The sequence below is a fragment of the Mauremys reevesii genome, linkage group 13 (assembly GCF_016161935.1).
Source record: "Mauremys reevesii isolate NIE-2019 linkage group 13, ASM1616193v1, whole genome shotgun sequence".
Lineage (NCBI taxonomy): Eukaryota > Metazoa > Chordata > Testudines > Geoemydidae > Mauremys > Mauremys reevesii.
The window spans coordinates 4,162,976-4,177,950 of NC_052635.1; the positions used below are offsets into that span (position 1 = coordinate 4,162,976).

The following is a 14,975-nucleotide window of genomic DNA, read 5'->3' on the forward strand; positions in this document are numbered from 1 at the left end:
TGGAAGTCAGGATAATTATAGCTTGAGAACAAGAGATGACGCCCTCTGGGGAGCTTTCACTGTTACAGCTGGTGAGAAGGTGTGAAAATTGGACAGGTGGGTGAGCACAAGGGGCTAAAACCGGGGTGAAAAAACAACCTCGGTGTGACTTTCACTTGTGTAAACTTCCTCTTTCAGCCCGTTTTGTTTGTTTGTTTGTTGGTAGGTTTTCCCCAGAGATTTGGTGACAAAGGCCGCAGACCTCAGAGAAGATTGAGGCCTCCTGGGGAATCTTTTTGAGAACCTGCCATGCAGGAAGGTGAAGAAGGAGACTTTATGGCTGTCCTGGAACTGGGGATAGAACCCAGGAGTCCTGACTCCTAGTCCCCCAGGGCCACCAAGAGGGGGAGGGGCAAGAGGGGCAATTTGCCCGAGGCCCTGGGCCCTGCAGAGGCCCCCACGAGAGTTTTTGGAGCTCCTGGAGTGGGGTCCTTCTCTAGCTCCAGGAACCCTGGAAAACTCTCGCGGGGCCCAGGCTCCCAGAGCTTCTTCCGCTCCTGGTCGTCGTCGGCAATTCGGTGGTGGGGGGCCGGAGGAGAAAGGGCGCGTGTTGGGTTATCTCATCCATCCATGACTCATGGAGGGCTCTTCCCTGGCTTTAACTAATGGTCTTGTGATCAAACAGAGGAAGGGACTCAGGAAGCTGGCTTCAACTCCAAGATCTCAAAGGACCAGAGTCACCTCTCAGCATCACTCGCACAAAACCAGAGCTATTCCACTGGAGCTGCTCCAGGTCTACACTGGAACGGCCAAGGTCAGAATCCCATTTCTCTTGTTTTTTGCCCGTCGCTAGGACACCACTGCACAATGGGAAGTTAAAGGCAGAGAGAAGGTCTGTGACAGGCCCAAGGTCCCACATGATTTTCCCCTTTTGATGGTTTCTCTTATATTCTCTTTATTTTTCCAGCGAACCCCAGACCCCCCTCCGTCTTCCCCCTGGTTCCCTGCGGCCCCAAGACTGGCAATGCTCCCCTGGACACGAGCTTGGCCTGCCTCGTAACTGGCTATTTCCCAGCACCAGTGGCCATCAAGTGGAATTCGGGCAAAGTGACCCAGGGGGTCACAACTTTCCCAGAGGTGATGATGAGCGACGGGCTCCACTCCCAGAGCAGCCTCCTGGTCATCCCTGCCAGGTCCCGGCAGGGCGACACCTACCAGTGCGATGTGATGCATCAAGGGACAGCAAAGACCTGTGGAAGAAGTTCCCTCAGAAGTGTAAGACACGCGGCAGGGGAGGGCGGGACAGCCAGGCTGAGCTTTTCAAAGCGCCTAGAGGGACTGGGAGCCAGTGAATCTTAATCCACATCCCGTAGGTGCCTTTGGAAAAACCTCCCCCTGAAAGTCTGGGGAAAGTTGGGCCCAGTGTTGAAACACACTGAGCCTTGGTGCTTTGTCACTGCAGATCCCCTGCCCCCAGCGCCCCCTCCATGGACCCCTGAACGAGGGAAACCTTAGGCTGAAAGGCGCCCTGGGCAGAGACCTACGTTCCACTAAGGGGGGGATTTTTTCAGCCCTGCCTAAAGGATTTAGGCACTCGGTTCCCATGGGAACTTGGCATGCAAATCCCTTAGGCACCTTGGGAAATCTTAGACCCGCAGCCGGGCTGAAATGGCACCTAAGCCTCATGCTGGCCCCTCTGTAGGGGGGAATCTTCGTCTCACTGCCTTTCACCCTCCCCCTCCCACAAACCCACCCAACCGCCTCCCACTGGGGAGGTAGAACAAAGCCCATTCGCCGCGTCAGTCCAAAGCCTCAAAGCAAAACCAGTGCAACTCAGAGCCCAGGGTCCCGGCCACCAGGGCCCCCCAGTGTTCAGCTGGCTGCATGGGGAGCACCCCCCCCTTTCCACTAGGTCACCTTTCCTGCATGTTTCCTAGGCCCCCTGCCTGTCCACATCTAGAGATTCTCTCTCAGGCGCTTTCCTCAGCACTGAGCCGGAAGCTTTCCCTGCTATAGCCAGCAGCAAGCAGCCCCATGGGACTACAATTCCCAGCAAGCACTGGCCTTAAAGGGGAGAGACCCCCTTAGGAGCTAGCACTGGTTCCACCTTTGTCATGGAGCTGGGTGTGTTCCTTGCACTCCCGCTGTTCTGGGGCATCGTTTGAAATGGACACAAGCCCAGAGCCGCAAACCTAGGCATTCTGGGGTCAGCACTTCAACGGGTGTAAATCGACTGATCTCCGCTGAAGTCAGTGGCACTGAGCCGACTTACATCAGCTGAGGATTTGACCCTTTATCCGTAGTCAGACACAGTCAGTCCTCTCCCAGGTTTTCTTCTGATGCCATGTCAGGCTGTGCAGCGCCACGGTGCCCCTTAAATAGGGGACATTAATTGAGGGAAACTAGTTCAAATAAACAAACACAGCTCAAGCTCCAGCTTTGTCCCCGCTGTTTACCAGGGAGAACACACTCCATGCAGCACGTGCAGGAAGAGGCCTGGAGGCTTTTAATATTTGCCTAGATGATTTAAGGGCCCTGTTCCCATTTGTTTTAATCCCTTACATGGCTGTGAAAAATCTCAGCCCTGGAGGCTGATTAAAGTACTCAGTGTAAACGTACCACAACAAGGTGGGGGTTGCTGGTGCTGAGAGGACTGTAGCATTAGCCCTCTCTCTGGAAGGGGACTGGGGATCTACAGAGAGTGACACTGGACTGTGTTGTCCCCTCTCTCTGCTCTCAGGGTGTGTTTCGACAACGCCACCCCAGGTTCACCTCCTGGTCCCCACCTGTGAGGAGAGCTCCACAGAGAGCCAGCTGGAGCTGGTTTGCCTCCTCCTGAGCTTCAAACCCGGCAACGCCGACGTGAAATGGCTGGTGAATGGGAAGGAGAGCAGCTCCCCCACCCCGTCCTTTTCCTCTGCCATGGGCACAGACGGCTTCTACATGGGGCAGAGCCGCATGAACATCACCAAGCAGAGCTGGGAGCAGGGGGACGTCTACAGCTGTCAAGTGACCCACCCAGCAGTGGGAGCAGAGCTCTCCATGCACAACACCAGCAAGTGCTTGGGTGAGGGGATGGGCCCGTGCATGGCGGGGAGGTAGGGTGGAGAGTTACTGAGAAACCAGCCCTGCCGAAGGGTAGGTGGGACTGCACCTAGACACCAGTGTGACGGGAGACATAGGAGTGCCATAGAGAAACTGGTACTGCAGGTGGATGGGAAGAGAAAGAGATACCATGGCTGGCTGGATGGGAGGGACACTAGGAGTGTTCTGATGGAAGTCGAGGGATAGATTAGATTTCAATCGTCCTTTTCTGCCTTTCCACATTATTTGAACTGGTCAATGACGTCTCTTTGCATTTCTCAGCCTGCCTCAGAAGCTCACTTGACCCAACCATCTACTTAACCAAACCCTCCTATGAAGACGTCATCAAAAATTCTGGTCACGTTACCTGTCTAGTTCTGGGCTATGACTTAGCAGCCAGCAGAATGGCATGGAAAGTGGATGGGCAGGTCAGCTCTGCGGCGAAGACAGAACCCCCCAAGAAGAACAGCAACGGGACCACCAGCCTGGTCAGTTCTCACCCTGTGTCGCTGGCACAATGGGGACAAGGCACCAAATTTACCTGCAAAGTGACCACACCCTGTTCTGGAGAACTAACCCAGGACATAACCATGAGCAATACAGGTGAGGAGCCCTGGCATCTCCAAGGGAAAGGCAACCGCCAGTCACTGTGAATTGGGATTAGAGGGTGAAACTCACCCCGCACACGTCCTAGGCAGCCTTTATGTCCCAGTTAAGCCCCCAAGTAGGACTTTAGCGGCGCCTAGGCCCTCAGCACAGGGTGTGTTGCAGGTAGAATTAGTAGTTCCCCTGTGAATCTCTCATTCTCAATCTCTCACTAATTTCCACTTGCACAGTTCTCCCAGGATTCCCTGCCTGATCATTAAATTCCAGCTCCTCCAAGAATTTCACTCCCTGGGCTCCCTGGGAAACGGGGATGTCGCCTGTCAGGGACTCTGATCTGACGTGCGTCTGTACTTCTTACCTCTGGAAATCTGGCTGGTGCTTGTCACCCGTCATCTGGCCTTTCCGGGCTATTTCCGGTGAGACTCTCTCAGAGTGTCCAGTGGAGTAACGTGCCCAAACCCCACTGAAATACCCAAGGTGTCCAAATCCCTTAGCCAGCCTTTGAAAATCTCAGCTGTGTTGAGTTTTGCTGGGAGCGTTTGAAGGAGGGAAGAGGCTCCATCGGAGTGAGCAATGGGTGGGTGACTGTAGCGGGGTGGTCCCCGCTCCAGCCCGGGAAGGGTTGAAGCAGCCCTGGGAGAGGGCTGAGGCTGCGGAGCAAAGCCTGGGCTGGCTGGGGAAGGCAGGAAGAGGTGGGGCCATGCCCCAGTCAGACCCAGCTGGTCCCTAGTAGAGTCTGCGAGCCAGGAGCCCAGTCAGACTCTCTCTCTGGCCTTTGCGAGGGAGGTGCCTGGCTGCTGGGGATCGAACCTGAGGCAGAGCACGGCTGGGGAAGGCCAGAGGAGCTGGGGAGCCCTGGCCTGGAATCCCGCAGGCTGCGGCCTAGTATAAGGCCGAATAGGTACTGGGGCTGCAGGGGGCAGCCCGAGGGCAGAGGAAGGCAGCAGGCCCAAACCCTCCTTGCCAGCGATGAGCGGCTGACACTGCAGCCTGCCCCAGGGCATGGGGGCTACGGTGACTGGCAGTAGCCTATGACTGAGGCGAGGTGGGGGTGGGGCGGGGTTCCCGGGAGGGTAAACCCTGCTACTGGGGGGTTACTGCCGGGGGCAGCACCCCAGATAAACGGGCACCGGAGTCCAGGGAGCGACACGGGGGCCAAGCGGCAGCGGGACACTGGCCTTGAGAGGGTGCTCCGGAGGCTCGAGAGCTAATTCCCGAGACGACCAGCAGGAGGCGCCGCAGGGGAGAGTCCCGCACCGTTACAGTGACCCCATGTGATGATGATGCATGGTGGAGACGTGGGGAGAAGAGGAGATCGTGTGGTTCAGTGTTTGGGGTGAGGGTTCCGGTTAGCGACGCAGGACTAGCTGAAAGAACCATGTCCATCTGCGTCACTGTACAACCAAGCTGAGGATAACGATCGTGAGGATGATCTCGAAGGAGATGACAATGATGTCGATGACAATGAAGAAGGAAATGAAGATGCTGAAGGAGAAAAGGAGAAAGAATGTCAGAACGCTGAAGGAGATGATGAAGAGGATGGTAATGAAGGTTTGCTCTGAAGATGAAGATAAAGCGCAAGGAAGTGGTTATGAAGACAAGGGAGGTGAAGAAGATGAATATGATGATGGTGATGAAGACGAAGATGAAGATGATGATCTTAAGTTGTTGACATTTAAGGTTGAGGATCTGGAAGGTCACTGTGCACTCTGCGGGGAAGGCTTGGGAGTTCGGTTGAGTGTTTGGGTGAAGGTCCAGTATCTTTGAGTTTCAAGAGATATGATGCTCAATGGTTGGGTTTTTATTTTGCCTGGTTAGAAGCCTAAAAATTCATGCAAACAAAGGAGAGAAACCCCTCAGCTCCATTGCCCCACAGTGGGGCTTGGGCATCCATGTGAATCTGGAATCACAGCTCCAGCAGGATCCACTTTACAAACTTGTTTCATGAGCCAGACCATGCATATCCTTCAGAGAACATTCAACAGAGGCCATTGTGCCTGGGTGCCAGGGCTCCAATCAGTCTGGGCTCCCTGGCTGAGATTTCTAAAGGGATTCAAGCTCTCCCCTCCCCCATCGGCTTGCAGTGGGAGCTGGGGGACTCATGCTCTCAGGGAACTTGGCAGACAATGGGTGTGAAATATAAAGGGCCCGTCTGCCTGTGCAGGGAGTAGGGGTTGGGGAACACAAGATCTGTCCTGAGCTGTGGGTGCCATGTGGGGTCTAGTGGTTAGAGCAGGAGGGCCTGGGTGCCAGGCATGACCATGGGCAGGTCATTTGTCCTCTGTGTCCCAGCTGCCATCTCTGGGAAATGGGGATAACCACGCTGAGCTCAGGCGGGTCATCGAGCTCATGAATTTGTGTCTGGAAGGGGTGAGTTTAGCAACCATGGCAGGTCTGTCCCTGGCCATTTTTTTCCACAATGGGGCTTTCTCCCAACAAAACCGGAGACCTTCAGATTTGCTCCTGGGACCCAGAGACCCAAATAACCATAATGGGACTCAGGAATCCCAATCCCTCGATTGGCTGGAAAAATCTCAGCCATTGTTCCTGCTGCTCCGTAAGATGAGAGTCCCGCCCCTTCCACCAGGGAACCCAGTGCCCTATTTACAAGTCCAATGATGCTCAGCCCCTTTCCCAAACAGCCCCTGGGCTTTGCACCCCTGAGAGAGCGGCACTCAGTTACCACCTGGTGCCTGTTGACATATTTGCTCAGCCCAGCCCTCAACGCCTCCTCCTGCCCCCACCAGGTGTCAGCAACTGTAATCGACACCCTCTGGAGGTGTCTCTCCTTCCTCCTTCCCTGGAGGACCTCTACATAGCGCAGAACGCCACCATCAGTTGTTTGGTGAGCGGCCTGGAGACCCCCGGCAGCCTGGAGGTCTTCTGGAACCGGGGTAGCGGGGGCCCCTTGGCCGTGGTCTCCAGGGATCCGGTGCTGCAGGAAGATGGCACCTACAGTGCAACCAGCATCCTGCGGGTGTGCGTGGAGGAGTGGCAGGCGGGGGAGGAGTTCATCTGCACCGTGAAGCACCAAGACTTCCCGTCGGCCATTGTCAAGACCGTCCACAAGAGTCACAGTAAGAACTCAGCCTTTCCCCTGTAGGGGGCGCCAGCTCCAATCAGGCCGCAGGCTGGGGGAGTGGCTGGCACAGGGTGTGGGGAATGGGACGCGGGACCTTCTGTCTCTAGGGGGCGCCAGCTCTGATCCGGTTTCAGGTCTTTGGGACTGGGAGTTACAAATTTGTAGGGGAGATGAAATTTGCAAAGTGATGAGAGAGAAGGGGACGGAGAATCAGGACTCCTGGGTTCTTTTTCTGTCTCTGGGAGGGGAGTGGGATGTAGTGGGTTAGAACAGGGAGACTGGAGGCTGGGACTCCTGGGTTCTAGCCCCTTTTCATGGAAGGGATTTGGATCTAGTGGGTTAGTGTGGCCCGAACTCCTGGATTCTGGCTATGTGTCTGGGAGAGGCGTGGGGGGTCTAGTGGGATATTGCAGGGGGATGAGGGTGGGGGATGGTAGCCAGGACTCCTGGGTCCCAACACTTAGCATTAACCTCTCGCTCTTTCTCATGGCAGTGGTCTCCCTCCGCGCCCCTTCTGTCTACATTTCCCCTCCTCACGCTGAGGAACTGGCTCTCTGGGAATCAGCCACCATCACCTGCCTGGCCTCTGGCTTCCGGCCCAGAGACATCTTGGTGACATGGACTCAGCAGGACCGGCCCATGCCCCAGGAAGCCTACACCAACATCGGCTCCGTGCGGGAGGATGGGAAGGAGGAGCGCTACTTCATCTACAGCAAGCTAAAAAAGGTAATAATTGGAGATATACCAATCTCCTAGAACTGAAAGGGACCTTGAAAGGTCATTGAGTCCAGCCCCCTGCCTTCACTAGCAGGACCAATTTTTTTTTTTTGCCCCAGATCCCTAAGTGGCTTCCTCAAGGATTGAACTCACAGCGCTGGGTTTAGGAGGCCAATGCTCAAATCACTGAGCGATCCCTCCCAGGGATGAGTTGTGAGTTCAATCCTTGAGGGGGCCACTTAGGGATTTGGGACAAAAATTGGTCCTGCTAGTGAAGGCAGGGGGCTGGACTCGATGACCTTTCAAGGTCCCTTCCAGTTCTAGGAGATTGGTATATCTCCAATTATTACCTTTATTACCTTTACCTAAGCTCAATGTCCTGGTGTCCAAATGGGAGCCGGGGGACACCTACGCCTGCGTGGTGGGGCACGAGGGTCTGCCCATGACCTTCATCCACTGGAGCGTGGACAAAGCCTCCGGTAAACCCACCGCCGTCAATGTCTCTGTGATCTTGTCCGACACCGACGTCACTTGCTACTGAGGAGCAGAGCCCGGCAGGCTCCTCACGGGGTATCTGAGATGGCCTCCGAACCTCATAGGGTCTGGGATTCCTCTGAGCCTGTGTGTAAAGCTGTGGTAGCTCTGGTGTGCAGAGCGTGGCTGTGTGTGGAATATGCCCAAATAAAATGCACCATGCTGGAGCTTGTGATGAAGGGTGTGTCTTCTGCAGAGAGTGTCCATGTGTCTTATCTACCAACCCACTCTTCCTCACACAATATCTAGATGTATCCATCTACCCTTCTTTCTTTCGCTCTTTTGCTCTAGCCATCCTCCTTTCCTCATGGATTGTCTACATCAATTCATCCTTCCACAGGATCCATCCATCCATCCTACCCTCTGCAGTACCTGTCTCTTTGATTCTACCATAGCCATCCATTCATGCATGGAAAATCAGGCAATGTCCTCTCTGCATCCATCCATCCTCATGCAGTGCATGTTTCTACCTGCCCACCCTCTGCAGTGAGTTGCTCTCCATCCATTGTTATTGAGGATATTGCAGCTCCTAGATGTCCTGTCTGAGGTTAGGGCCCCATTGGATGGGCACTACATGAACACACGGAGAGCAAACATCCTGGAACCAAGGAGCTGATAGTCTAAGCAGAGAGAGGCTGGGAGGGGATATTTTGGCACAAAGGGATTAAAATTGGGACACTAAAAAGGAGTGAGACACCCAACTCCCACTGCAATTGTGAGTTTATTTCACGGGCACCTCATTTCCTCAGAGTCCTTGAAAGACCCAAGCCTAAGTGGCTTGTCCCTGGTCACACTGCAGGTCATTGGGAGAGGTGGGAATAGAGCCCCGATCCCCCATCTCCAAGACTTGTTTCTTAACCATTGCACCTGTCTAGCAATGTAGCCCTAGCCAGTCTGGCATCAAAACTCCTTGGAGATGTGTCCTCACCGGACCACATTAGGTGAGAGTCAGAGCCTCCAGAAATCTGGTGTTTTGTCTGCTGGGAGCTAGGCGGCGGTTTAGACTGAGTTAGGAGCCTCCATTCCCACCAGCTCTATCCCTGGATATATGAACACGGGGTGGGGTGCAGGGGAAGTGATTTCATCTCTGTGTTCGGGGTTATGGAACCCGATACTGGAGCAGCATTCAGTTCTGGAGGCAACATGCAGTGACTGTCAGAAAAGGTAACAATGGTAGGAACCATTAGGAAAGGGACAGATAATAAGACAGTAAATCTCATAATGCCACTGTATAAATCCATGGTATGTCCACAGCTTGAATACCGCATGATTGGTCAGGAGAAAGTAAATAAGGAAGTGTTATTTCCTGTAGACGGGTCGGACTCACCCCTGCGGCGCCTCCTGCTGGTCGACCTTGGGAATTAGCTTATTCCAGCCCTGGAGCGCCCTCTGCAGGACGGTGATCCACCTGTCTGCTACTGCCCGTGTCCCTCCCAGGACCCCGGTGCCCCTTCAACTGGGTCTCCCCCTCCCAGGGGAACCCCCACCCCACTATCTTCACTTTGCCTCAGTATTGGCTACTGCCAGTCATTGTCTAGCCCCACGTCCTGGGGCAGACTGCAGTATCAGCCTACTCATCACAGGCAAAGGGGTTTGGACCTGCTGCCTTTGCCTACCCCTGGGTTGCTCCTTGCAACCCCCAGTACCTCTTGGCCTATAGCTAGGCTGCAGCCTGGGGCTTTCCAGGCTGGAGCTCCCCAGCTCTCAGCCTTCCCCAGCCCTGCTTCATCCTAGGTACCTTGTTTGGCTCCCTGCAGCCAAGCCCCATCTCCTCTACAAACAGAGAGAGACTGTCTTGGCTTCTGGCTTCCCTGGCCTTCTCATAAGGCCCTGTTGCTCAGTTTGGGCGTGGCCCCAGCTGCAGCCACTTCCCAATCAGCCCAGCCTAAAGTCCCTTCCAGGGCTATTTTAACCCCTTCAGGGAAGGGAGCAGGGTCCACCCTGCTACATTCCCCCTTCACATAACACAAGAACCAGGGGTCACCCAATGAAATTAAATGGCAGCTGGTTTAAAACAAACACAAGGAAGTATTTCTTCCACAACAGAGTCAACCTGTGGAACTAGTGGTCAGGGATGTTGTGATGGCTAGAAATATAGTTGGGTTCAAAGAAGAATTAGATAAGTTCATGGAGGATAAGTCTATGAAAGGTTATTAGCCAAGATGGTCATGGATGGAGCCCTAAGCTCTTGTTGTCCCTAAGGCTCTGCCTGTCATAGGCTGGTTGTGTATGACAGCAGATGGATGACTCAATAGTTGCCCTGATCTGGTTATTCCCTCTGATATCTCTGGCATCAGCCACTGTTGGAAGACAGGATACTGGGTAGCTGGACCATTGGTCCCATGAAGTGTGGCCGTTCTCTTGTCCAATATTCAAAAGAAGGTTGAAAAATTGGAGGAGGTGCAAGCGAGCTAGAAAAATGATTAGAGGGCTGGAGAAAATGGCTTCCAGTGAGAGACAGGAGGAGACGAATTGGCTGAAAGAGACATTCAGGAGGTGGTTTCATGGATATGTATAAGTACCTCCATGGGGAGAAAGTACCAGGCAGTAAAGGTCTGTAACTTAGTATAGAGACTTGAGAGGAGCCCATGGCTGGGCAGATACAAATGTAGAATAAAGCACTGCAGGGGTGGATCAGGTTGTGCTTACACTGCAGATTCCGTCTGCCGGACTGTCCTGGGCCTCACCACAATGCCCAATTGCCAGAGTCTGGCGGCAGCCCTTGGGTTCTGGGCTGTGTGGCCTAATGTGCCGAGACACGGCCACCCATGAGCACAGAGCGGTGTGGCCTAGTGCCCAGGGTCAGTATAACAGCCTCAAGTGCAGGAGTTTGTTTCCTAGGGGTTAGAATGAACATAGCGGCCCTTGAGTGCAGGGAGCGTGGCCTAGCAGCCAGGGTGAATAGAGAGGCCCTCAAATGCAGGGGAGGCAGTGTAATGGCTAAACCCAGGGCCATCACCAGAGGGGGTAATGGCCAGGTAGGGGCCAGGTCCACCCGACTCCACCGGGTCCTGACCCAGGGCCCTAGCAGTGGTGGAGTGGTCCACCCCTGGGTCAGTGGGGAGTCATAGAATCATAGACTCAAAGGTCTGGAAGGGACCTCGAGAGCTCATCTAGTCCAGTCCCCACACTCATGGCAGGACTAAACATTATTGCTTCTTGTCCTATCCTCAGAGGTTAAGGAGAACAATTTTTCTCCCTCCTCCTTGTAACAACATTTTATGTTATTGAAAAGGGTTATCATGTCCCCTCTCAGCCTTCTCTTTTCCAGACTAAGCAAACCCAGTTTTTAATCTTCCCTCATGGATCATGTTTTCTAGAGCTTTAAGCAGTTTTGTTTCTCTCCTATGGCCTTGCTCCAACTTTTCCACATCTTTCCTGAAATGTGGTTCCCAGAACTGGACACAAGACTCTAGTTGAGCCCTAATCAGTGCGGAGTAGATCGAAAGAATGACTTCTTGTGTCTTGTTTACAACACTCCTGCTAATACATCCCAGAATGGTGTTCGTTTTTTTGCAACAGTGTTACACTGCTGACTCATGATTAACTTGTGATCCACTATGACCCCCAGATCCCTTTCTGCAGTACACCTTTCTAGACAGTCATTGCCCGTTTTGTATGTGTGCAACTGATTGTTCCTTCCTAAGTGGAATATTTAGCATTTTCCTTATTGAATTTCATCCTATTTACTTCAGACCATTTCTCCAGTTTGCCCAGATCATTTTGAACTTTATTCCTATCCTCCAAAGCACTTGGCACCCCTTCCAGCTTGCTATTGTCTACAAACTTTATAAGTGTACTCTCTATGCCATGATCTAAATCACTGATGAAGATATTGAACAGAACCAGACCCAGAACTGATCCCTGCAGGACCCCACTCATTATGCCCTTCCAGCGTGACTGTGAACCACTGATAACTACTCTCTGGGAACGGTTTTCCAACCAGTTTTGCATTCATCTTGTAGTAGCTCCATCTAGGTTGCATTTTTCTAGTTTGTTTATGAGACGATCATGCGAGACAGTATCAAAAGCCTTAGTAAAATCAATATATACCACATCTACCACTTCCCCCAATCCACAAGGCTTGCTACCCTGTCAAATAAAGCTGTCAGTTTGGTTTGACATGATTTGCTCTTGACAAATCCATGCTGTTACTTATCACTTTATTTTCTTCTACATGTTTGCAAATAATTTGCTCTATTATCTTTCCAGCTACAGAAGTTAAGCTGATTGGTCTATAATTCCCCGGGTTGTCTTTATTTCCGTTTTTATGGATGGGCACTATATTCGCCCTTTTACAGTCTTCTAGAATCTCTCTCATCGTCCAGGATTTTTCAAAGATAATTGCTAATGGCTCAGATATCTCCTCCTTGAGTATCCTAGGATGTATTTCATCAGGCCCTGATGACTTGAAGCTAACTAACATCTAAATCATTTAAAACTTGTTCTTTCCCTATTTTAGCCTCTGACGTCCAATCGCCACCCACCTTTTTGGTGAAAAACGAATCACAGACGTCATTAAGCACCTCTGCCATTTCCGCATAGTCTGTTACTCTTTTCCTCCCCTCATTGCAACACTGCAACATGCTGACCTTACATGGGTGGGAGATACCACTCCCTCCCGCTCCCTGGGACACTTCCGACCGGGCTTCCTGAAGCTGCAGTCCATGTCACGTCGGGGTTTCCGGGCTCCTTGGTAATTCCCTGGGACTCTGACTCCAGCTGGTCAGCTGTAGGCAATGGATCTCTGGTCTGTGTCTCGAGATCTCCGCCTTCCGCAGGCAACGTCCTTCCTCCTTGGCAGTCAGTGCAGAGTGAGCTGGGCTGCTCTTCTTTATACCACAGCATTTGGAGCGTGCTTAGCATGGTCTGAGGGGAATTAACCCTTTCCTGGCTAGTGCGGGTATGCACACCCTGCCACAGGCACGGAATCTGGAAGGGAACCACTGGAACTAACTTCCAGTGGAAGTGGTGGAGTCTCCATCTTGAGATTTGTACATCCAACCTGGGCTCCATTCTGGAAGATATGCCCCCAACAAAGACAAGTCATTGGGCTCCATAGAGGGGTAGCTGGGTGAGAGTCTCTGGCCTGTGATATACAGGAGGTCGGGCTCGTTGCTGTCATGGTCCCTTCTTGCCTTAAGATCTACAAAAACACCAGTCAAGGTTTCAGAGCTAGGAAGGTCACATCAATTATCCACCACCAAACTCTATGGCCCAGGCGTATAGCGCACTGGTGGGTGAATAAAGATTTCAGCTGGTACCTCGGTGCCAGCCCTTTCATTGCCCAGGTGTGTACTAAGTTGAGGAGGCCCAGGCCATTTCCCAGTTGACGTTTGTGCCATTGAGAAGACACATGGATGGGCTCAGGGAATGCTGGGCTGTGAGTCCTTCCAACTCTTGGGAAGGGGTCCCCAATGGAGCCCAGGCTGGTGGTGAGTGACAGAGGCTCCTACTGAGTGGTGTCCCATGTGGAATGAGTTGGGAGAGCTCATTACTCAGTCCCCATGACACAACAATACAGATGGCTCAAGGAATTAGAAATGGGCCATGGAGACGTCTGCCTACAGGGACTGAGGTCACTGCTGTGTGACGGTGGCAGAGTGGCTCTAAGTGAGAAATCAGTTGAGGGACATCACTTCTGTTTCCAGTGTCTGACAATATGGGGCAGCTCAGGGTGTTGCTGATGGGGCGGCCAGGCCTTTCCCCCTTTTTGTAGGGCTTGCGGGTGGGCTGGGCAGGCGTTGCCCAAATGTGGCGATAGGCGACAGATCTTCCCCCTTCTCGGAGCATGGGTTGAAATGGAGTCCAAGTGGGTAGTAGCTTAAAAGTTGTTCCCATCAGATGGCCCCATTATTAGGTCTATTACAGTTGTGTGTAGAGGTCTCCACTGAGTTTGGGACCCTAATGCGCTAGGAGCTGCACACACATAGAGTAATAGACAGTCTCTGCCTAGAAGAGTTTAAACAGAGAAAGGGTGTGAAGGGAAAGCGAGGCAAAGGGCAGGGACGTTAATTGCCTGAGGTCCAGCAATGTCAATGACAGAGCTGGGAATAGACCCATGGAAGTCCTGAGTCCCATCCTAGTGCTCTGTTCATTGGACCACACTCCCTCTGGGATGGTGTGAGTTGGGTGTGGTCTCAGACCAGCTCTGTGGGTAAATTCCCCAGGTCCCCAAAATAGGGACTTTTCGTGGTGGGGGAATTGGTGCCTCTGCTGCCCAGGAACGGGTCCCAGCATGGCTTAAGCTGGCATTGACTGGGAAGATGCTGCTGTCTGATGGGTGTGCCTGGCCCCATTGAGTTCTGCACTGGCAGGTCTCAGCCCAGTTCCCTGGCTGGCCAAGGGAGGGGGAGGGCATGCTTGGGGAGGGGCGTGTAGTGCCGCTGGCTGGGGTTTGCAAAGGAGCCAAAGGGTGTGAAATTTAATGGCAGTTGGGGGCTGAAATCCCCGAGTCTGCTCTGAGAATTGCAGCCTGTGACAGGAGTCTCCACCTGCAGCCTGCCCGGTCTCCCCTGGCAGAGAACCCTCTGTCTCTGGCCCTGACTGGAGCTTCTGCCAAAAGCACAGACCAGAGCTCCCTGCTGTGCCCACTCAGCTCCTTGGCTTAATGAAGAGGCCTCTCTAACTGGCCTGTTTATCTCTCCCCAGCTCCTCACTGCCCAGTGGAGGACCAAGGCATCGATGCTGAAGGAGGAGAGGAGGAATCTGACGGTCTCTGGACACTTGTTGCCTTCATTGCTCTCTTCCTGCTCAGCCTGTTGTACAGCGCCGGCGTCACGCTGTTTAAGGTAACAGCAACCGCTACCTTCATGGAAAGATGTGGAAAAGTTGGAGAAAGGCCATAGGAGAGTGACTAAAATCATTTAAAGGCTAGAAAACATGAGCTGTGAGGGAAGATTGAAAGAACTGGGGTTGATTAGTCTGGAGAAGATAAGACTGGGGTGGCTGGGGCAGGAATGACATGGTAACA

The 14,975-nt window shown here is 53.0% G+C and overlaps 1 protein-coding gene across 1 annotated transcript; it reads left to right on the forward strand.

Annotated features, from left to right (window-relative positions):
- Window positions 1–35: 35 nt before the first annotated feature.
- On the forward strand, window positions 36–8,009 carry LOC120380857. The gene is given in 9 exon segments (XM_039498743.1): window positions 36–96; window positions 947–1,218; window positions 1,221–1,254; window positions 2,720–3,046; window positions 3,346–3,696; window positions 5,077–5,211; window positions 6,312–6,746; window positions 7,245–7,477; window positions 7,839–8,009. Coding segments are annotated over 9 exon segments (2,019 nt in total).
- The last annotated feature ends 6,966 nt before the right edge of the window (window positions 8,010–14,975 follow it).